This window comes from Nelumbo lutea, chromosome 4, assembly GCF_056320005.1.
Source record: "Nelumbo lutea isolate HS-2025 chromosome 4, American lotus-T2T, whole genome shotgun sequence".
Lineage (NCBI taxonomy): Eukaryota > Viridiplantae > Streptophyta > Magnoliopsida > Proteales > Nelumbonaceae > Nelumbo > Nelumbo lutea.
Genome location: NC_142687.1, coordinates 32,859,792 through 32,883,984, shown reverse-complemented (window position 1 = coordinate 32,883,984; position 24,193 = coordinate 32,859,792). Strand labels below are relative to the sequence as shown.

General features: G+C 38.3%; 1 protein-coding gene across 6 annotated transcripts in view; it reads right to left on the bottom strand.

The window, feature by feature from the left end:
- Positions 1 to 24,193, bottom strand: part of DEG7 (DegP protease 7) — an 85,296-nt gene that overhangs the window by 47,671 nt on the left and 13,432 nt on the right. For all 6 annotated transcript variants that reach the window (XM_088984231.1, XM_088984228.1, XM_088984232.1 and 3 more), the window contains 2 exons: positions 12,219 to 12,255; positions 8,886 to 9,011 (listed from right to left, as the gene is read on the bottom strand). In XM_088984231.1, coding sequence (XP_088840357.1) covers positions 8,886 to 9,011; positions 12,219 to 12,255 — 163 coding nt within the window. The remainder of the gene's footprint in view (positions 1 to 8,885; positions 9,012 to 12,218; positions 12,256 to 24,193) is intronic.

Here is a 24,193-nt window from a genome sequence, read left to right as displayed (position 1 = left end):
ATTCAGTTTAATAAAAGGTGGAGGAATCCAACAAGAATTTGATGCCTTCTTAGCTGAAGCTAATTTTGCAATTTCCTTCCAGTTTTTTAGCATCTCATCTACTAAGAATTCTGCAAACAATGCCAAAGTTTTCAGCCAATGAGATGGAGGAATCCAACAAGAATTTGATGCCTTCTTAGCTGAAGCTAATTTTGCAATTTCCTTCCAGTTTTTTAGCATCTCATCTACTAAGAATTCTGCAAACAATGCCAAAGTTTTCAGCCAATGTATCACCCTAATATGGATTACCTCCAATATTACTTCCAAGCTTCACTCCTTTTCTGAGAAGATCCGTGAGTTTCTCTCCTCCCAAACAGTCCAACAAACTGCAGCCCTCATACATCTCCACATAATCTTGGCCCTTTTTGTTGGCCAGCTCGGCATGGAACTGAATAAACTTTGCACATTCAAAGGGGCGGTCCACCTGATCCATGGAGAGAACAATGGCAAAATAGCTTGAATAGCTTTCCATGGTGCTGCTCTTGTAGTCCTTGCCAGTAGCCAAGTAGTGATCTAATTGGTTTGACTAAAACAATTAAGTAGAAGAATGTTCAAAAACTAAAAAGATATTAGCAAGCCACTATACATTAAAACTAAGTATATTGTACAAAATCTTTTTTTTATCAGCACAATAAGTCAAACTTTTATTAAAAGATAGATGAAATCAATACATTCAAATCATAGGGCTGCAAGCCCAAAAGTACTAACAAAGCTACAAAGAAGCCAAAACAATTGCTGCCTCAATACCCCTTGTTTGTCAAGGGAATCAGTCATCCCATTTACAGTCCTTACCACTTAAATTCAGCATTTATGTCCTTATCAGTACTTTCCACTTCCCTAAAGCTATGTCGAAGATACCACAGAGTGAGTCACTGAGTCTGTTACAGCTAGCCCATGAGATGATCAGCTTTGAGTCTCCTTCCACCTCCACCTGTCTATATCCCAATTGTTTTGCTAACATAAGCCCTTGCAATAAAGCTGTCAGATCATTATTGGCTTCTCCCCATCTCTTCTTCTCTTCTCACTAAGATCTCTCTCTCTCTCTCTCTCTCTCTCTCTTTTCTCTCTCTCTCTCTCTCATATATATATATATATATCAATAACAACAGATTTCATTAAATAGGAATAAGCTTACAAAGTAGAGGAGCTAAAGTATCTTAACTCACCAAGAAAGTGGGCAGGTACCCAAAAAGAAAAAAAAAATTACAACTGAGCCCAGAAATCAGAATCCCTATTCATCCCTTGCCTAGCTAATCCATTAGCAAAGGAGTTTGCATTTCTTTTTACCCAAATACACTGAACTTCCATGTTCTTGATCAGCCATTTGAATTTTCTCTTTTCATTGTTGTAGCTCCAAAGCTTAGAGGTGTCTTCTTTTAGCCAGTTCACTACAACCTCAGAATCTTCTCTTTCTCACTGCTATCGATTATTGTTTTTTTCTTTTCTACCTTCTCAACTGGAATTCCTGCAAGGTTTCAGAAAATATAGCAAAACCAACCCTTTGTTTACCCATCAGGATGCAAATCATCTGTTTTCTTCTTTTCCCAAACCATTAAGTTAGTATAATAAACCAGCCCTTGATATTATTCTTCATCTCTACTACAAAAGCTTTCCCGCTTCTCTATAGAAAGTTCATCCAGTTTTGTATATTCACTGATCCGTCGCCACGTCTAGAAATCCTTTGAACCATGTTGTCGCTTCTTCCACTAGGTAAATCATCACTGTCTTCTCTTCCCTTCTTTAACTGTTAGGAACCTGCCTAACTCAGGGCTCTTCGAGGGGCCAACCTCCTGAATTCTTGGGAAGGAGAGAGAGAGGGAGAGAGAGGGAGAAAGAGAGAGAGAGAGAGAGAGAGATTAATGCTGAAAGAGTCTTCCTCTATTCCTTTTCTGCTCTACTACTTATAGTGTTACAATCTTGACTGTTAAAGCGGTTACAAGTGGATGGCAGTTGTTACAAGTGGCTGGTTAGTTGAGCTGATGTGGCCTCCCCTTGTAAAACTGACTAACTGCCTTCTGTTGGTCTGTTCCAACAGTCTTGACAATCCAATTGGATGGCAGTTGTTACAAGTGGATGGCAGTTATTACAAGTGGCCAGTTAGTTGAGCTGATGTGGCCTCCTCTTGCAAAACTGACTAACTGCCTTCTTTTGGTCTGTTCCAACAGTCTTGACATTAACAGCCTCTTGCCCTTTTATTTGTAGAGGCTGATTTATGTCTCTGACATCTTCTTTCCTTTTTTGTCTCTTGGGACCACTCTTTTATGTTAACTTTTGTACACTATTTTTTGTTTTATTCTTTCTTGTAAGAGAAGGGCACAACTGTCCTTTCCATAACCCTGTACTCTTTATTATATAAATTAATCATTTCTGGGTGTGTGGTTCAAGATAGAACACACCCTTTCATTCCTAATTCTTCTTCTCTGATTTGAACTAAGTTGACATGGTATCAGAGCAGGTTTTTTCAACCTGTTCTTGATTGAAACCTGTTTAGGCCTGTGAGATCAACCCATCTACTTCAATTTTGGATCTCGTAGGTTGCTGTACTGATCGGCACATCTCTGCTGTTCTTTCTCTGGAAGTTCGCCATCAGCAATAGTGTTTCTTCTCTCTCTCAATTGGCTACTTCAAACACTGTGAAACTTCAGATCTGAAGTCGCCTAGGTCAGATTTATATATATATATATTTTAGTTCTGGTTCAGATTACTTTTGAAGGGTGTTTTCCCTTCTTGTTTGACAGTCCAGAAAACTTACCTTTTTAGGACTGTTATCAGTTCATAAACTTTGTGTGGCTGTTTTTTTATTGGGCTTTGTTTCCTCCTTGTGGTGTGTGATTAGACACACATATTCCATCAAGTTTTGGTCTCTTTTGGACCTTCGGCTGCTCTACTTTCTTAGTTTTTTGTTTATTCATTGATGAAATGGGTATGGAGAAAAGGGATATTCTACCAGTAAAGTTCAATGGGACAAACTATGCCTTCTGGAAATTCCACTTCCAGTTCTATGTTAAGGGAAATGGCCCATGGGGATTTCTTGATGGTTCCACAAAACAACCTGATGAATCTGATTCCAAGGGTCTGAAACAGTGGAAGGTCAACAATGCCAAAGTAGTGTCTTGGCTTCTTGGCTCCGTTGAAATTGAGATTGCTATTCCAATGAGAAGTTATCGAACTGCTAGTGAGATGTTCACCTATATGGAAAAGGTGTACCAACAGTCCAACATCTCTCGCCAGTATCAGATTGAGACAGATTTTTTCTTACAGTCAGGGTGAGAAGAAAATACAGGAGTACTATGCTGGCTTTGGGAATTTGTGGACAGGGTATGAATTAGTTCATATGGGTGAAAGCACTTTTGCTTGTTGCATCAAAAATCTAAAAGAACATTTTGATAGGAGGAAGATCATGCATTTTCTGATGCATCTGAGACCTGAATATGAAATTGTAAGGTCCAACATTCTCAATAGGGGCACTCCTCCCACACTTGACACAATTTTGAGGAGCTTCTCAAGGAGGAAACTAGACTCATTACTCAATCGACCTTGAGGTCAAAATCTGATTCTAGAACAAAGCCGTTTTGATAAACAAATCCAAGCCCAAGAAGGACTTGTCCCGAGTACAGTGTTATGAATGTAAGGAATATGGACATGTTATCTCACACTGTCAGAAAAAAATTTTCTGTACCTACCACAAACAACATGGGCATATTATTCCTGAATGTCCTACCCGGCCATCAAAGGGGAATGATTCAAGTTCTAAGAAGAGTCAACATAAAGGCTTTCCAGACAACAACTAAAGGTGCAAATACAAGGAATACAGCTTCAGCAGGAATGGATGAAAATTCTAGAACTCTTACAGAAGAAAGAATGTGGCAGCTAGTATCCTCAGCTATTTCCTCTACATTTTCAGCTATCAGTCTTTCGAGTGAGTCATCCTATTATTATTCCTCCTAGTCACTTATGGATCATTGATTCCGGGGCCTCTAATCATATGACAGGGGCACACACTGGTCAATCTATTAAACCCAAATCTTTGAATAAACATACTATTACTGCTAATGGAGAGAAATTGGATATTGTTGATTGCAATTATTTGTCTTTGACTACACTTGTGAAAGAATGGTAGGATCCATCTTATGGATGCCAAAAAGATTGCGAAATGGGTGGGCGAATTTCAAAAATTTTCCTACCTTCTTCCAACTGGGAATCGTATTCCCTAAATTTAGAATACAATATTCAAGGATCCTACGTGAACCATAATCGAACCAGATCTGAACCAAAAAGAAAATGAAGGATTATACCTGATCCGGAGAAGCAGTATCTCCCAAAGTTGGTGTTCACACCCAAAGAGGACACCAAGATCCGCTCCTGCTGAAGATGACACGGCTGTAGGTGGAACGGAATCAGCAGAGTGCGTCCTACACACTGGATCCTTCTCAAGAACCCTCTAGAAACTCTGAGCACCAAATCTTTTACAGTCTTTTCTGCAAGACTGATGTCAAGAATTGATTTCTTGATTTCTATCTTCTACAAAGATCAAATCCTACAAGAAGGAATGGCAGCGGTTGGAGGAGAACTCCTGGGACGAAGATGGCTGAATTGCTTCTCTTCTCTCTGGAGTGTGTATGAGATCTAATCTCAGTTCGCAGGATGCTTTCTTGCTTGAACCCTTGGTTCGAAAATATCTTTTTCTTTCTTAGGGTTTCTCCTCCTTTCTTCTTGATTAAGAAACCTCCTAAATTAGGAGTTATCTCAATCCAAATCAGTATTTGGATAGAGGATTATCTTAATCCTATCTGCAGATTAAGTTAGCTTACTCCTGATCTTATCAGGAGGTTACCAGATTCAAATCTGATTTGAATTTGGTCTCCCATAGTGGATAAGGTTAAAAGGCCCAATCCTTTTGCTAACATTAATCTCAGATCCGCCCCATAGATGGGTGATCATATCAGCCCAGCTCGAAATGGGCTTTTGGCCCATTAAGTGTTTAGTGCTTAACTAGTTTCCAATCTGCTGCCCAGTTGGGTTTCTTTGTATGGCGTGGGACCCAAGCACTGATCTACACACCAGCCACATGGGTTCGGCCCAGCCGAATTCACTGAAAAGCTCAGTGAACCCCTGAGCCCATCATATGGACCCTATGGGCCCAACACTTACATTAAGTGGTCCCTGGGCCAAGCCATCATATAAAAACCCAGGGACTGTGGGTAGGTGCAAAATTAGTCCATCAGGTATTATCCTAAATGGTCTTACACTTAACCTCTCAACCCTTAATGATCAAGCACTGCCCGACAAGAGAGGACCTCTCCCTCGGCTACAAGGAACATTGCCGCACTCTCCACTCACATGGATCCCGGGAATTAAAACCATTTGCAAACATTTTGAAATCGTTTATAAATATATCATATATAAATTTTGCAAAACAAAATTCTAACGATTGAAATCAATTGCCGACAGTTTGGTTTCCATCAAAGAGAGTGCATTCCCGATCATTACCTTTGTCCGACAAAGGGGCTGATCCTGTCACTATAATCACCCACTCAGATGAATTCTCAGACTGTCCCAACATACCCAGGTTTTGATCCCCGCTAAGGATCTCACTGATTGGCATATCAAAGACAGCACGATCTGATACCTAGTGAAGTGTCATAATCGAGTCTAGAGGTCAGGTGTAACTTTCCAGTTTTGCCCATCTGTCTCCAAGGTCCAAGGCAATACTAGAAATCTGGTATGGTTCAAGGATTCAAGTAATCCCATACTGCATGTGCCTTGGGTCTTACCCTGGTTGCCAAGACAGGCCATCCCAACACTTGGTGGCACACGAGTATCAGCCTTGGAAGGATAAATCTCCCCAGACTTATCCAACAGTTGTGAACATTTAAAACTAGCACGAGTCTCTATAAGTGTCCAGTTTTAGGGTCTTACACAGAATTATACCAAAAACATGAATCAAACATGCACTTTATTTATTTACACTAAATATCAAAAGTACATCAAATCGGATTGAAGCTAAGGGCATACAAAATTGTCTAACAACTTGTCAATTATTGCTTTCATCTACCTAAAACTTTCTTTGTTCCTAAACTTACAACCAATTTGATCTCAGTCGATCAGCTAGTTGAGGATGGTAACATTGTTTCCTTTTCCCATGATGGTTGTTTGACACGGCACCAACGCACTGGGACGATGAAAGGGAAGGGGCATAGATTGGGTCGCCTATTTGCCTTGGAATTTGAAAAGACACTGGTACCTTCATCCACATCTTGTTTGCAGAAATAATGTATGGCACTTGTGGAATAGGCGACTTGATCACCCCTATGCAAATAAACTTGAGTCTTTGTTTCGTGATGGTTTTTTGTCTTCTAAAGCTACTTCTTTTAATAATGTTGATAAGGCTTGCATTTCTTGTTGCTTGAGTAAGAGCCATGTTCTACATTTTCCTTCAATTGTTGAACATGCTTCTGTTCCTTTTAAAATAGTACATAGTGATGTTTGTTTGTCTCCAGTTGTTTCCAGGTTGGGATAAAAATATTTTGTTATGTTGTCCCACATTGGAAAGAAACCATGGATACTAAGCTCCAAGCTCTTATTGATAATGATGCTTGGGATATGGTTCTTGCCCCTCGTATTGGAAGCAAGTGGATATATTCAGTGAAACTTAAATTTGATGGGAGCCTTGATAGATACAAGGCATGTTTGGTGGCACAAGGGTATGAGTAGGAGTACGGGATAGATTATGATGAGACATTTGTCCCTGTAGCTAAGATGACCATTGTTCGTCTATTGTTAGCTATATCTGCAATTAAACACTGGGAGATTCATCAGATGGATGTCAAAAATGCTTTCTTACACGGGGACCTCAAGGAAACTATTTATATGAAGCTTCCACTGGGATACTATGATAGTTATCCTTGGTGTGTTGACTTAAAAAGTCTTTGTATGGTCTTAAACAAGCCCCCGGGGTCGGGGCATGGTTTGAGAAATTTCGTTCAGTGATTACAGATGCAGCATTTACCCAGAGCTCTTCAGATTATTAATTGTTCATATCAAGGCGTCCCCAAGGAATTACATTATTACTTCTGTATGTGGATGACACTCTTATTACCGGTGATGATAGTCAAGGTATTTCCTTTTTGAAACATCTTCTCAGTCAGTCTTTCAAGATGAAAAACCTTGGCCATCTCACTTATTTCTTGGGTTAAGAAGTTACTCTTCCCGTGGGCATTTTGTTAGTCAACACAAGTATGTGATGGACCTCGTGAAATCTGCAAACCTGAGTGATGACAAACAGGTTCACACACCTATTGAGATGAATCTAAAACTTTCGAAGGATGATGAGGACCCCCTAGTAGATGCCGCTCTTTATCGACAACTTGTCGGTAGTCTAATCTACCTCACCATGAACACATCCAGATATCTCTTATGTTGTCCAAGTGGTCAGTTAGTTTGTCTCTTCTCCTCGACAACCGCACGACTGCAGTCCTTCATATTATCAGATACATTCGTGGAACACTTTCACATGACATTTTCTTTCCTGCATCTCCTTCACTTAGCTTATCCGCATATGCAGATGTTGATTGGGCAAGATGTTCGGATACTAGACCCTCCACTACTGGTTGGTGTGTTTTTCTTGGTGACTCTCTTATATCTTGGAAGCAAGGTTCAAAGTATCAATACATATTGGCCCGTATTGTGTCGATGGCTTCCCGATATGCCCTTCTAGGGGTTGTATCGGATCAGGCACTGGTTCAGAGGGTAGTTGGGCCTTAAACCGACCCCTCTAAACCAGTTTCAAAAAAAAAAAAGTAAAACCTAAAGAAAACTACCAATACAGTCTGATACGCCTCTACCAGCGTATCGGGTGTATCGATATTTTGAACCTTGCCTGGAAGTGTAAAAGGCAATTGATTGTTTCCAAGTCCTCTACCGAGGGTGAGTATAGGGCTATGCCATCTGCTTGTAGTGCGATCATATGGCTAAGAGCCCTCCTTGAGGACCTTGGCATCTCCTTGTCATCTTCAATTCCTATTTATGTTGATAATGTGAGTGCTATCAAGATTGCATCCAACCATATCTTCCATGAGCGAACCAAACATATAGAGGTTGACTGTCACTTCATTAGAGATCAGCTTTCTATTGGACACACATCTCTGTCGCACGTGTCTTCTACCCTACAACTTGCTGACTTATTCACGAATATGACTCGTGCTCGCCACCATTTTCTAGTTGACAAACTGATGCTCGTACCTCAGCATCAGTTTTAGTTGGGTGTAGAACTGATTTATGTCTCTTACATCTTCTTTCCTTTTTTGGCTCTTGCGACCACTCTTTTATGTTGTAATTTATGTACACTAATTTTTGTTTTATTCTTTCTTGTAAGAGAAGGGCACAACTGTCCTTTCCATAACCTTGTACTCTTTATTATATAAGCTAATCATTTCTGGGGATGTGATTCAAGATAGAACACATCCTTTCATTCCTAGTTCTTCATCTCTGATTTGAACTAAGTTGGCATTATCTTCATCTCTTTGAATAAGAATTTCTTGGTTTCCAATCTAATCTCCTTCTTCCATCTGCCTTCTGGTTCAAACTTCCCTTGTCACTCCAATTTCTTAGTAGTCTCCATTGCTTACTTAAAGAGAAGATATAGAGTGAAAGTAGAGAAGGAAAACCCAAAATCACCCAATAGGCACCTAGAAGCAATTTAGATATTATCCAAAATCAAGTCTAGTTACATGGCTTAAACCATTGAAAGGCCCACTACAAACATTGAAGTTGAAAAACACCATTAAAATAAAATCATGAGCATGGAATAGTTAAAATTTATAGAGCATAAAAATATAAATATATACCCGTTCTAGAGGAAGAAAAAATGCAGAAGCACTTGATGATTTGCTGCCAGCATTCAATGCTACAGCTCTTCCTTGCCAATCAATGACAGGTGAACCACTTGAACCTCCTTTAGTCCCTGATGCAGCCTGGTGGAGATGGATAAAAGGAAAATGAAAACAACATAAACCAATGAAAAAAAAAGCATGTATATGGGCCTTGAAACTTGCCTCAAGTTGAGCCTCAAGGTTCAATCTATGAGACCCTTGCAATGCATCATAAACAAGAAAACATATGCAGCATCGTCCAAAAATAGAGTTCCACATGGCCAAAATAAATGAAAACAATAAGCTTTTTCCTATTTTTTAATGAGATTAAAATAAGTAGATAAAACTTCATCTTTTATATTTAAAATATCTCTTCCCTTTAAACACTTTAGGTTCTGTTACAAAGTGAGACAGTCTTCCGGTCAGAGGGCACAAATGAAAAAAGAATCACAGATTTTTTAGAATCCTTTTCTTTGTCCCTGTTACCAAGCATTTCATTTGGAAGACAATACAAACAAATTGACTTGGTTCTACACTTTGTAAGGTGTAAAGGATTGGTTTAGAGTAAATTATTTGATTGTGTTGGCAAGCTAGACATAACTAATATCTATGCTCAGCCTGAGGGGGATGTTGAGAAAGGTAGTTATTTTTCTCATTTTCTTATTAGGGGTAATATTACATTTATACCTATCATACTCTAAAGAAGTGGATAAGGGTAGACTACCAAGATTAGCCTTGTTTGGTTATTTCCTTCTATCCTCTTCTATTCTTTTCTCCTCTCCTTTCTCTTATTCTTCTTGATTGATCATTGCTCTCATAACTGACAGCAATGCATTTTGGTAACCTTCCTTATCAATAACAATTTTAGATTCCTTTGAAGAGAGAGATCCCAAAATGTATTCCCCACCCCCAACCCCAACATAAGTGCACTCCACAAAACACTATTCTGATTATCTAAGATTAGATAAAATGACTATCCTACCTTACCTCTTTAAGTATCTCAAAGAGGGAGTCCAAATTGGTCATCTTTACTATATAATGTAGATGGATACTTGCCTTGGCTTCGTGCCTAATCCACCATGCAAAATATCTAATTAATCTATTTTCCCCTCTCCTCTCACTTATTTTCCACCTTTGTCACTATTCAGCTCTCTCTTGCACATGCATTTACATGGACCACTCAACTGGTACCCATAAGGATTTTAAACCCACACCAATCAATCAATTTCACCCCTTTTAAATCCTTCATATCCACCTCTCATCTAATGGCTCCTAAGTAAATGAAATATGCCTCTCTTAAAATATCTCATGTTTGGAAAGTTCTAGCCTTACAGGATTGAGTGACTCACACATGCCAAAACCAAATCTTTGCACGAGGGTCTTAAACTCAAAGAAGCCTTAGGCTGCAACAGGCAGACAATATAACTCAAGGTTGTTATTGGTTAGTTCAAAGATAGATGTGATAACTGGATATTCTTCAACTGCACTAAAGAGCCTAGAGCTTTGCCATCCAGAATGAGCCAATTCAGAGGTCTCGAAACTCCCAACAGATGGTCTTGCAAGTACAACTTTGTAGAGAATGGAACTATGGCTTTTTCAAAGGATAGCTCTCTTTTTTTCATTGGTCATATTGTATTTTCTGTTTGCTTGGTTTTCTCAATTGAAGAGCTTCTTGTATATATAGGTTTAACACAAGGTTTTAAAAAATGACCTGGAAACAGAACCGCTGTGGCCACCAGTTCCTGGGTCAGCGGTTCGACCTGGATGGTCGAACGGTTCAGATGGTTTGACTAGATTAGGGCAAATAATTGTGGTTGTCTTCCTTTTATGAGAAGAGAGATTGAGACAGAGGTGGTTATCAGCTGAGAAAGAAAGAATGAAAGAAAGGAAAGGAAGAAAGAAAAAGGAAGAAAAGAAAGGACAGGAAGGAGAGAAGGGAAGGAGGAGGAGGAGGATGAGCAGGAGGATCTGGCGTTCACCAGTGATGGTGACGGTGACGGCAACAGCAAGGGCAACAGAGATAGCAGCAACAACAGAAGCGCAGCAGGAAGTTGACATCCATTCTCTCTCTCTCTCTCTCTCTCTCTCTCTCTCTCTCTTCAGATCTGAGAACTGAGATCTCTCCGCTCCAATCTTTTTTCTGGCATCTCTCTCTCTAGGATCTCAGTGATCTCTGATATGAGAGTCTATCTCCATCTTTCAACATCCTTTTTGTTATTAAGAGGTGAACCGCAGTCCGGGTCAGCGGTTCTTTGACCAAATCAACGATTTTTGGCCCAGGAATAGATCAAGGGTGAAATAAAACCGGTTGCCTGGACGGTTTCCAGGCCAAACGGTCCGACTGTCTGGGTCAATGACGGTTCGAAAACACTGGTTTTACCTGATTAGTGACAAAAAAATGTCACTTATGAACTCGAACACTAATATCCACCTATCCAAATGCAGGATGAATGTTTTTCTTCTAATAGGTGCCAGGACCATTCAATCACTAATTGCATAAAGCTTCCTTCTTTCTTTGTCTTCCACATGACCAATGATACTTGTTCTTCATACCAATGGAAGACTGAGAGTGGCAAAAAGAAAACTTCCATAGACAGGAAAGGGAACAAAATGGATTTCAAATTTTGTATCTGGTTCCTTAAAGATTGCATAATACATGCATACATGCAAACATATATATGCATATGTACATACATATATGTATGAGTCTCTAACTTACAAAATATGTTTCTTCTTAGTTTAAGTTTCATGTTAAAGAGAAAAGCGTGAAAAGAAAACCATATGCAGAAAGACATCAAATTCTTACCGGTTCAAATCAGCCTAAACCCAAATTTGCCCCAATTACTAATGCATATTCACAACATAAAGCTTGCATGCATGCATATGTACATCTTGCATCAACAAGTGAGCTATTTTTCAAGAGTTTGGACTGCCCTAGATGATCCCAATTCTCAAAGCTTAAAACTATATGTTGTATCCTTTTTAACGCAATTGTTTTTTTTTTCTTTTCTGGGATCAAACATGATTTAAGAGAAAAATAAAGGTGAATATAAAGGTCAAGAGCCAAATGAGTGCATGTGCATCCACATGCATTCTTCAGAATGAAGAGTTCAGTTTACCATTTGAAGCTGAATAAGAAATTTAAGGTAAAGAAAAAAATTATAATAATTTGCTCGGTAAACCAGATGCTGAGACCTAGAATGACTTATAAGCAATAATCCAAACAAAGTGTACTAATTCGAATTCCATTTTTATTTATTAGTAGAACCTTAACATTATGCCACTTCCTCTTTCAAATCAGCTACTTACTTGCATGTAGAATGTATTGAAGTCATTGTATCCATCCCTGTAGGAAAAAGGAATCATCAATAACATAAATAATAGAAGATTTTCATAGGCTTTAAATTTTAGGCTGAAAAATCACTAGATTTTCATAAATAAAATATTTGAGATAAAAAAAAAATGGTAAACTTGATAAATCATCTACACTTAGTAACGCTAATTTCGCATGTGATACTATCTGGTATGTTTTTTACCTTACAAGCATTAACATGACAGTTTTGATGAAAATGCCCACTTCTTAAAAAAAGAAATATATTGAAAATGTCAGAAAGTTCGTATCAATTTGTTGTAAAATTTTTATAACGTATTTGATGGTAATCTATAAAAATATTTGTTAATATTGAAATCATGAAAGCATACTTTCTTTTAAATAATTAAGCTTTTTTTTTAAAGGTAAAGTAAAATGGCTGCTTTCCTAAAGCAATGGTTGACTAGCCAAATGGTGTTGAAATGTATGCCCATGAGGGGCATTTTTGTCTTTCGGTATAGCCTTGTATTTCCCCTGTTAAGAATCACTTAACAGGGGCATTGTTGTAACATTACAATTTTTAAAACTGTGAATCAAGGTTCAAAGTATCGATACGATATGCCCTGTATCAGGCATATCGTATCGTATCTTTTGGTCTCGATACACCTATTTATAGGTGTTTCGGGACCCCCATTTATTTCAATAAAAAACACTTAAAAAATCTCCAAATATCAAATTTTGAAAAAAAAAAAAAAAAACATTGAGCGGTGAGTTTTTAGTACTGATACGCCCCTGTCGATACACGGGCAAATCGTTACTTTGAACCTTGCTGTGAATAACAACAGTTAGGTCAATGGGTGAGAAGTAGCTGGTTCGAATCTTCTTCCTCAAGACCCATTTTCTTACTTATCAAAAAAAAAGACCTATTTTCTCTCTCCTTTTGCTTTCTTCTGTACAAGATCTCTCTCTCTACCTTTTTTTCTTGCCTTTTGCTTGTGTTGTGACATGGTATCAGAGCTGTGAACACGACTGTCACTGTTCACACCTTTTTTGCACTCTAGAAGTTGAGAACGAGAACTCTACCACTTTGAGACAAGGAGCTAAAAGGACTGATCACCTCTTAGGAAAAGTGGCTTTAATGCCTTGAGTTGGTCAGTTTAAGGTGCTAGTGATGGTGTACTAAACCCTTCTTTTTCCGCAGCCCTAGACGTAAGTACAGGAGTACAGGTATGTGTAATAAGTCCAGCTATTTTTTGACAATTTGTGGTGTGTAGTTTGATGTGTTGTGGTGTGGAAACTTATTTTATATGGTGTGGAGCTTTTTGGGACCCTACAAGTATTTGTGTGAGCTTTTTGTTGGATTCTAGAGATGAAAACCACTGCAGCAAGGTACTGTAGTAACCTTGTTGGGCTTGAAATTGATGTAGTGAGTGTTTCATCTTGTGGTTGATGTGTGTAGTAGTTTTTCCTGGCTGGTTGGTGTCTGATTCTACTTATGTCTGCTTCCAGTAGTAACTCCAAGTCTGATGTAGTAGTGCAATCGGACCTTATGAACACCCAGTTAACTATCACCAAGCTCAATGGTACTAATTATGTACCATGGGCTAAACCTATGGAAGTTGAAATATGTTAAGGAAGATCAACCCAAGAGTGGTCTGAAGGGTACAGTGAGTGGGTGCAGAAAAATGCTCAGACTATTACTGCCTTATGGAACAGTATGGAAAACAATATTAGTGTTAATCTTATGTTTTTGGACACCGCTAAGGAAATTTGGGAGCATGCCCGACAATTGTATTCAGGCAAGACAATGTAACAAGGATTTACCAACCTTACCAGGATTATTTCTCTCTTCAACAAGGTCGCAATAGTGTTGAAGAATTTTTTTTTTTTTGATAAATAACATCAATTCCATTAAAATAATGAATAGATACAAGAAGATCCCCTTAGAGGCATCAGGAGCAGCCTCTCCAAACAGCAAATACACAAACTACAACAGAGAAAACATGAATGTTGAAATTAAAACAATAGTTACAATTGTGCCCAGAACAATGTTTCCCTATTTATCCCTTGTTTTGCCAAGACATCAGCAAAAGCATTAGTGGATCTCCCAACCCATTGTACTGTTATAGACATATTTCTTGTCAGCCGTTTGAATTTCTTTAACTCATTTTTGTAGCCCCAAGTGACATCCTCCGGATTAGTTAACCAGTCCACTACTGTCTTAGAGTCTCTTTCAATCAGAAGCTGCTCCACGCCCACTTCTTTTGCAAGAAGTATTCCTTGTATTGCAGCTAGCAGTTCTGCCCAGATAAAGTTCCCAACTCCTAAAGGGCCAGAGTAGATTAAGACAACCTCTCAAGTCTCATTCCTCAGTACACCTCCCATCCCAGAGGGACCCGGATTACCCTGGCTACTCCCATCAAAATTCAGCTTCAAAGAACCAAGAGGAGGGGGGACCCAGCTAGTCACTGCCCTTCCCTTGTAGGAGGAACAACTTGCTACCAACTTCCAATCCTTCCAACAATCAGAAAAAGTAAAATGGTTAAATAATTCTAGAGTCTTTAACCAATGTAAAGTCCTTTAAGGTTTGACTGCTTCTTCCTTTTTCTTGGAAGATTCTAGCATTCCTTTCTTCCCATACTATCCATAACAATGCTGCTCGTGAGCATCTCCACATTTTCCTTCCTCTTTTATGGGGCCAAGAGAAGAAAGAAGGGTTAAAGATTGTGCTTACTTCTGCTGGCATATCCCAACTAGACCCAAATAACTTTAACAAACTGACAAGAAATTAGTAAGTGGTATTCAGACTCACCATTGGATTTATAGAGAACACACCAGTGAGGAGACAAACAACTATTGGGTCTTTTCCTTTGGAGTAGATCCCCTGTATTAACTCTTTCCAGAAAGGCTTCCCAATAGAAACTCCCAACCTTTGGAGGTATAGGTCGACACCACATTTCCTTAACAGGGAAAGATGATTCAACAGGAGGAGAGGGTAACCGTGCTTTGAAGAAAGAGGCACAAGTGTAGGAACCCGAGGGAGTGAGTGTCCATATTCTGCTATCTGTCTTTGATGGCTCAATGAAGACCCCTTCAAGAATGGATAGTAAGGCTAAAGTACAAGCTAACACTGTGTCCCTGACATCTCTTCACAAACTCAAGTTCCATCCAAACCCAGTGAATTAGAAGGAACAAGGAGGAGACTAGTTCATTTTTAAGGGTAGAAATAGCAAAAAGGCTTGGAAATTGATCTTTCAAAGAGGAATCCCCAACCCAAACCTGTTCCCAAAACTTAATGAGGTTACCTGAGTGCAAGTCATACCTGATCTATGGAGAGAACAATGGAAAGATGGCTTGAATAGCTTTCCAAGGAGAAGCTCTTGCAGTCCTGGCTAGAATTCCAGAATCCCATCCATTGTCTGCCAGCCCATGTATACTTCCCACTATCTTAACCCACAGTCTTTCTTTCTCCAATAAGGATCTCCACAGCCATTTCCCTAGTAATGCTAGGTTCCTAGTCCTAATGTTCCCAATTCCCAAACCTCCCTCCTTTTTACCCCTACTAACCACCTCCCACCTGACCCTATGGTCCTTCTTCTCCTCCCCCGGCTCCTACAGAATATATCTCATTAGTTTCTCCAGCCTACTGGCCACCTTAGCCGAAATCTTAAAGACCAACAAGAAATAGACAAGAAGGTTAGCCAGAGTAGACCTAATTAAAGTGATTCTTCCTCCAAGAGACAAATAATTTTTCTTCCAGTTAGCAAGTCTCTTTTCAAATCTCTCCACAACAGGAGCCTAGAAATCACCTTTCTGAGGATTATCCCCCAGAGGTAAACCAAGATAATTTAAGGACCAATTAGAAACTACACATCCCAAAATGTTTGCATACTCACCAATCTCCCCTTCCCCCATATTGACTCCAACTATACAACTTTTCTCAAAGTTCACCCTAAGATTTGACATTTGCTCAAAAAGTTGTATTGTGAGCTTTAAGTTTCTAATCCAATCGATATCCCCTCCTTCACAAAACAGAACTGTGTCATCTGCAAATTGTAGTTGTGTAAGTGGTATATTAGCTCTTCACCTATCCTTCACTCTTCACCAATGGCATTGCCAATTGGGTCATTCTTCATTCTGTATTTTGAAGAAGTTAGTTCCTAGTTTGACATCAGTTTCTCAATTGGAATGTGAATCATGTCAACTCAGCAAGCATCATAATAGAGTTACTTTTGTTCCCCGAGAGGACAAGTCATGAGTCCTTTTGATCTTGTTCACTTAGATGCTTGGGGTCCTAGTCGTGTGTCATTGTACAATGAATTTCGATATTTTGTAAACTTTATTGATGATCATTCACGAATGACATGGATATATTTAATGAAAGAACATTCATAATTGTTCTCTATTTTTCTTTTTCTTTCATGCCGACATTTGCAATCAGTTTAGTGTTTTTTTTGATAATGCAAAAGATTACTTTCATAGTTCTTTGCAAGCTTAATTTGTTCCTAAAACATACTAGAGTGATGTTGTTCTCACTTCATGCTTCTTGATCAATCGCATGCCTACATCCGTCCTTGCTGGTGAGTCTACCCTTTCTATCATATTCCCTTCAGGATCCCCTTTTCTCTCCCCTCCTTGTGTTTTCGAATGTGTTTGTTTAGTCCATAGATCGGGCCCTGGACACAACAAACTTAAGTCCTAGTCGATCCAATGGGAATGATTTTTCTTCTTTCTTTTTTGAGAGAGAGAAGGTAATTTTCTATCCAAAAGGGATTAAAGGAGGTCTCTCGAATCTTATTCAGCAGATGCTCAAACCACCACGGGCCCCTGCTAGGGTTGGAAACCCAGCCAATGACATTCCAAGAATCACCTTCCACCAAAAATAGCAATAAACTTGGCAAACCTCAGGCCAAAGAGAAGGGCTCTTCTTTCGGCTTCCAAAGAGTCTGCAAAGCTAATCGACCCACTGAAAAACCCAAATCATGTAGTGAGAAAGGGTCAAATGGGCCTTAACTTCTTTATCTCACTTAAGTTGTGTTATATTTGTGTTTTTTTAGTTATTAGGCCTTAGTCATGGGCCTTTTTTGTTTTTTATTATTTCTTTAGTGTTGGCCGCCCCATTAAGGGCATTCTAGGGAATTGAATTCAGAATAGAACTAAAAGAATAAAAGATCTAACTGGGGGGCTAAAGAGAGGATCAAACTCTTCTCTTCTCTCTTCCCTTCTCTTCTTCTCTCATCTCCTTCCACATACTTTTGCCAAAACTTCTTTTCTTTTCTTTCTTCCTTTTCTTCTCTATATTTTCTGAATTATTGTAAGTGTGTTTTATAACTTGGTACCAGAGCAGGTTCTCACCTTCAACATCTTTCTCCTTTCTTGGCCCATACATAGCGTGTATGGAGAACTGATCGGCTGATTAATCAGCAGCATATGCAGCCCAGTTGAGAGGATTTTTGAAGAGGCTTTGTGGAGATTTCTTCCATCCACGGTTGAAGCCCAAGGCAGGTTCTTGGAGAGTTTTCCCGAAAACCCTATATAACTGGAGAAATCTTGTTACAGGTCCTAGAGACACTTTGGATCTAGCGCTTGGGGATCAAGGGGAAGCCTTTTGATTTTCATTAAGGGCGATTTGTGTTGGACAAAGCTCTGGAACCTTTGGTAGGGGAGGTTGAACTTTCTCCTCTTCTCCCATTATGTTGGGTCCTATGGAACCCTAGTTTTAGGTAGTTCAGTAGTAGTTCTTTGCTCGGAATAGCAATTCTAGCTTAGTAAAGCCCTATTTGATTTGTGTTTGCATATGTTCACTCAATGGAGCAAACTAGAGGAATAACCAAATATCCCACAAATTCCGGGTTTAGACATGGAGGGGGGGTCAATGGAGACTCTGTTGGGGGCAGTGACCAATATGAAGTTGGATGGAACATGTGCGTAGTAAAGGGAAATGGGGTTACGTCACCAAGAGCAAGAACAAACTAGCGAAGGACGGCCCTACCTATGAGAGGTGGATATAGGAAAATTACACAGTAGTGGGTTGGTTATTGAATTCTATGCAGCCACATATTAGCCAACACTATCTATTGATGGAAACTGCAAAGGAAGTGTGGGACAGTGTCACGGAAACCTATTCCCTAAAAGTTGAACGTTGCTCAGGCCTACAGATTGAAGAATGATGTGAATAATCTAAGATAGGGGGAGAAGCCCTTAGCCATCTACTTCTCCATGTTGAAATCTCTTGGGTAGGAGCATAGTTGTCAAGGTGATGCCTAGGTGCCCACCCAGAGACTTAAGCGGGCGCCTACATGCATCTAAAAAAAATATTTTTTTTTAATTTATTGTTTTGATATTTTATTGGTTGTTTTATTCTTTTAAAATACATTTGTTACGTCGTATCATTTTAGTATTAAGAGAAGTATAAAACTAAACTAATCTAGTAATCTCTATTTTCTTTTCTGTCACATGGGTTTTGGTTCGACTGGAGAGGGAGGAGAGCCGAACACTACAAGCTCGAGCCCCAGCCCAGCTCCATCACACCTTAGTTCGAGCAAGTAAGTTGATAAGTTCTTCTTTTCTTCCTCCTTCTCCTCCTTCAGATCTCAGACTGTTTTTCCTTTTTTCGAAAAAAACAGGGGTTCCGCCAGTCCTCCCTTTCAGATTTCAGTCGAAAAAATTGGGGCTCTGCCAGTCCTCCCATTCTTTTTTTTCCAAAAAACAAGGGCTCTGCCCATATACTCCTCAGTCCTCCCTTTCACCACTTCTTCCACCCCATGAGTCCAACTGTTCTTAGCTAGTAACTCTCACTCTCTCGGTGTCAGTCCACCCCATGAGTCCATTTTTTTGCTCTTCTTTTTTTGAAAAAAAACAGGGGCTCCGCCCTATACTCTTCTCCTCCCTTCACTCATTTAGTATTTCAGTCATTGTTCACACTTGAATCATCTCAGTTTTTAACAGCCGAAGCTGCCGAACCTTCTCTTCTTCTCTTCTTCAATTCTTCTTCTCTAATCTCTTCTTTAATTCTTCTTCTTCTCATTCAAATGTTTTTTTATATCATTAATATATATGATTATATGGCTGAATTTTTTTTATATGGATGAACTATTGAACTACATGTCTGAAACTTGATTCAGTGATTGTATGGCTGAATTCAATTCTCTTCTTCAAATGTTTTTTTTATGGCTGAACTACATGTCTGAAACTTGATTCAGTGATTATATATATCATTAATATATATGTGTATATGATTGTATGGCTGAATTCTCTTCTTCTCTTCTGCATTAATGTTTTTTTTTTTTTACATGGCTGAACTACTATTATTTTTTTATCAGTTTTTTCAATTTTTTATATCATTAATATATATAAGTATATATGGCTGAAATGTTTTTACCTGGCTAAACTACAAGTCCAACTCTGAAACTTGATTATAAGGCTGAAGCTGAATTGAAATTTTGATATTTTATTATATATCTGATTTTTTTTAATTTTTATTTCTATATTGCAATATTGCATTTTCTGATTTACAATATTGCAATTTGATATTTGATTATATAGCTGAACTGAAATTTGCTTGCTTTAGCCTTTAAATTTTTACTTAAATTCTATTTCTAACTGAAAAACTGAATTATTGATTAGCTGAAATTTGCTTGCCTTGTTTTTGTTGTTATTAATTTATTAATTAATGCCATTGCTGATTTGCCCTTGGTCTTAGACTCTTAATCTTTTTATAGGTGATTTGTCATTGTCATTGCTGATTATATCATTGATTCATTACTGATTTGTCATTGCTGATTTGTTTTTATTTTCATTAGATAATGGCAACTGAGGCAAATCAAAAACATTTCTAGCACTAAGAATAAGGCCCAGTCAAAAGATACAGCATGGAAATATGCATATTGGCATGATTTAGAGGACAAAAAAGCTATTACGTTTTCCTTGTGTGGAAAGATTGTCAAAGGAGGAATTAAGAGAGTAAACTAGCATTTAATTGGAGGATTTGGGGATGTTACCAAGTGTCCAAAAACTACAAGGAGTATTGCAAAGGAGATGCAAGAATACACATACAAAAATAAGAGGAAGAAACCGTCAAGTGATTTCACAGTGGAGGACAGTTGTGGGCCATGGGAACAAATGGTTTATGAGAGAGAATCTCACCATGAAAGTAACCAACCTACGGAAGTAGGTGGCTCCATTTCAACTGGTAGGAGTGCCCAACCATTAAGCCCCATGTTTTCACAAAAAAAGAAGAAGGAAAATGTTAAAGGACCCATGGTTGCTTCTATGAGGCCAAGTCCAGAAGAAGTGGTAGAAGTAAGGCACAAGGGACACTTGGTGCAAACAAGCATACAAAGTTGGTTGAAAAAGGAAGAAAGAAAAAAGGTGAATGAATATGTTGCAAAATGGTTTTATCAAGCCGGAATACCCTTCAACACAGTAAAGTTGACGAGTTTTGAGATTATGGTAGAGGCAATTGAACAATTTGGGTCTGAGTACAAACCTCCAAGTTACCATGAATTGAGAGAGCCACTCTTGAAAGGGGAGGTTGAAAAAACAAAATTGCTTTACAAGGAGTATGAGGCCTCTTGGAAAACTTATGGTTGCACTATTATGTCTGATGGATGGACAAATAAGAGGCAAAGAAGTTTGATAAACTTTTTGATGAATTTTCCTAAAGGTACTTTCTTCTTGAAATCAGTTGATGCCTCCAATGAAATCCACAATGCAGCTTATTTGTATGAATTGATTGATAAGGTTGTTGAGGAAATAGGAGAAGATGTGGTGCAAGTGGTTATTGATGATCACTCTGCTTATATTGCTACAGGAGACCTTTTGAAGATAAAGAGAAAGAATACATTTTAGACACCTTGCGCTGCTCATTGTTTGGACCTCATGTTGGAGGATATTGGAGGATTGAAGTCTACCAAGAGTTTTTTTTTTCATTGAAGTCTACCAAGAGTTGGATTGCCAAGGCAAGACATGTGACGGCCTTTATCTACAAACATCATCTTCTCCTTGCTTATATGAGGGAGAAAACACATGGGAGGGGTCTTGTTAGATGTGTTTTTACAAGGTTTGCCACATCATTTCTTACTTTGCAAAGCTTGTTCACTTTCAAAGCGCCATTGTGTGCTTTATTTATTAGTGATGTGTGGAATAGAAGTAAATGGACAAACAAACCAGAGGGTTCAAGAGTCTCAAGCACTATTCTTTCTGTTACATTTTGGAAAAAATGTAAGGATTGCCCTCTTAGCTTCCCAACCAATTATGGAGGTCTTACGGTTGGTTGATGGTGATGAAAAACCTGCAATGGGGTACTTCCACTTTGCAATGGAATGGGAAAGGGAAAAGATCAAAAAAAAATTGGTGGGAAGAAAGAGAATATAAGCTCATTCTGGAAATTTTTGACAAGCGTTGGAATAATATGATGCAACATCCTTTGCATCTTGTTGGTTTCTTCCTCAATCCAGCCCCCTTTTATAAAACTAAAGCTGAAGATGAAGCATCAATTGGGAAGTTTGAAATAGGCTTCATAGATTGTATTGAAAGGATGGTGAGTGACATTGAAATTCAAGATAAGATCTCCCATCAAATGGAAGAATATAAGCAAGCTCGTGGTGCATTTTCTAAGGAAATGGCAGTTAGACAACGGGAAACCAAACAACCAAGTAAGACATACCTCTAGATCTTATTTTCATTAATTCTTTTGTATTGCTATCTTTGAATTTGTATTCTCTAATTTAATTTTTTCTTTATTTGTAATTTGTACTTCGTAGTTGATTGGTGGCATACTTATGGACATTGCACACTAGACCTTAGGCGTATTGCATTACGCATATTAGGTCTTATGTGCACATCTTCTGCCTATGAGCGTAACTAGAGCACCTTTGGAGCATGTAAGTAATTTTATTATTATTTATTAATTGATTTGTGATTATAAAAGTTAAAATATTTTATTTTTATAATATTATTATTTTTGTTTGTTATCAATGTAGATTCATACCAAGAAGAGGAACAAACTTGATCAAAGGAGGCTTAACGATCTTGTCTTTGTTCAATATAATAAACGTCTTCGTGAAAGGTTCTTGACAAGACGTGCAAACCCACAACAATTTGATCCCATTTGCTTCAATGATGTTCATGAGAATAGTAAATGGTTGACTGGAAGAGACCCATCAAATGAGCTCGTTCATGAAAGTGGTGATTTCACATGGAATGAAGTGGATGAAGCATTAGGAGCAACTGAAGCTGTTGAGGGTGCAAATAGGCTGAGGAGAAAAGCATATACAGTTTATACACGTGCAGGTAGAAGCAGAGGTAGAGGTGGTCGTGGAAGAAGTGATGGTAAGGGACAAGACAAAGGAAAGAGTGTTGTGCAAGAAGAAGAAGATGAAGACTCAATGTGGGATAGAAACATTAAGGATAATGAAGATGAAGTCGTAGAACTAGATGGGGAAGATGAAGACAATGAGGATGCGGATGATGTTGGTGGATTTAGTGGAGGGGTTGCAGGCTCTTATTACCTAGATGTTGAAATTAACTAGATATTTTTCTTTATTGATCATCTATAAACTTCATATTTTGTTATCCTTAATCCTTTAGTGGAGATTCTGGAGAATTGGTTAAGTGACATATTTATTTTTTGATATGGTTTTATTCATTGATTGATTTGGTTCCTACTTCCTTTAAATGCCTAGAATAGATAAATTTCAATCAAAGTATGTCATATGTGTTTGATTTGATTCCTAGTTTTTTACATAATTGAAAATTCCTTTTATTATTTGTTCATTTTTTGTAAATTTACAATGCTTTTTGTTTAATTTATTATTGATTTTTGTGTGTGTGTGTTAAAGGAAAAGTGAGAAGAGAGAGAGCACTCAAGAAGGACAATGCTCAACATTCACTTCAAACTCAAAGATATGTCTTTGACTCTTTCTAGATTTAAAAAATATTTTTAGTATTTATTACTTTATTAGTTTAGTTTTTTAGTGTAGTTGCCTAGTTGGTTTAGACTCCCTTTTGTTGATAATATTTTATATTTTTAGCTTTTTATATGATATTTATACTCATTTGAAGGATTTATAGTGTTAATAGTTAGTGTACATGCTTGCTAGTTAGCACACAAAACAAATAAAATGACTTAGAAAAGCATATATAAAGTAAAAACTCAATACAGCTAACATTTTAAAATTCCAATGCCTAGGCGCCTAGGCACCCTGTGGTTGCCTAGCCTCGCCTTGGTGCCTTGAAAACTATGGACAGGAGATTGATTTGAAGGAGACTATTGTTTGGGGTTGTATAGAGGATGTTGAAACACAGAAAGCTGGTGCAGAGAAATCGGGTTTTTGGGTTCCTCACCAAACTCAATCCAAAGTATGATATTGTGAGGCTGAATGTTTTGGCAAAAGATGATGTGACTTTATCTCAGGCTTATGCTATGGTGAGTAGTGAGGAGAGCAGATGATAGGCACAATTTGTAGAGACACAAGTGGATCACTATGCTAATGCCGGCATGAAGCCAAAGGCCAACATTGGGAAGAAAGATGTTATTTGCATAATTGTCAAGGCGACTAGGCGAATTTTAGAAGTCGCCTCGTCCAATGCCTAGGTGTTTTTGTATTAGGCACTCACACATATATATGTTATACTATTTTTTTGATGTGTATATGTATTATAAAATTTTTATTGGTTGTTTTATCTTATTACAATACACCCTATTGTATATTATCTTTTTTTATTAAAGTAATTCTCTTTTACTTTAATAAAAGAGAAGAGAAAACGAGAGCTGAGAAGAGAAAACGATGATGGGAAGACCTCCTGGTACGTTCTTCTTCTTTTGGGATGAAACAGGGACTCCGCCTCCTACTCCTTCTTCTTCTTCTTCTTTTGGGATGAAATAGGGGCTCTGCCTCCTCCTTCTTCTCCTCCTCCTCCTTCTTCTTCTTCTTAACAATCCTCCATTTTTTTAGCTTGAAACAAGGTCTCC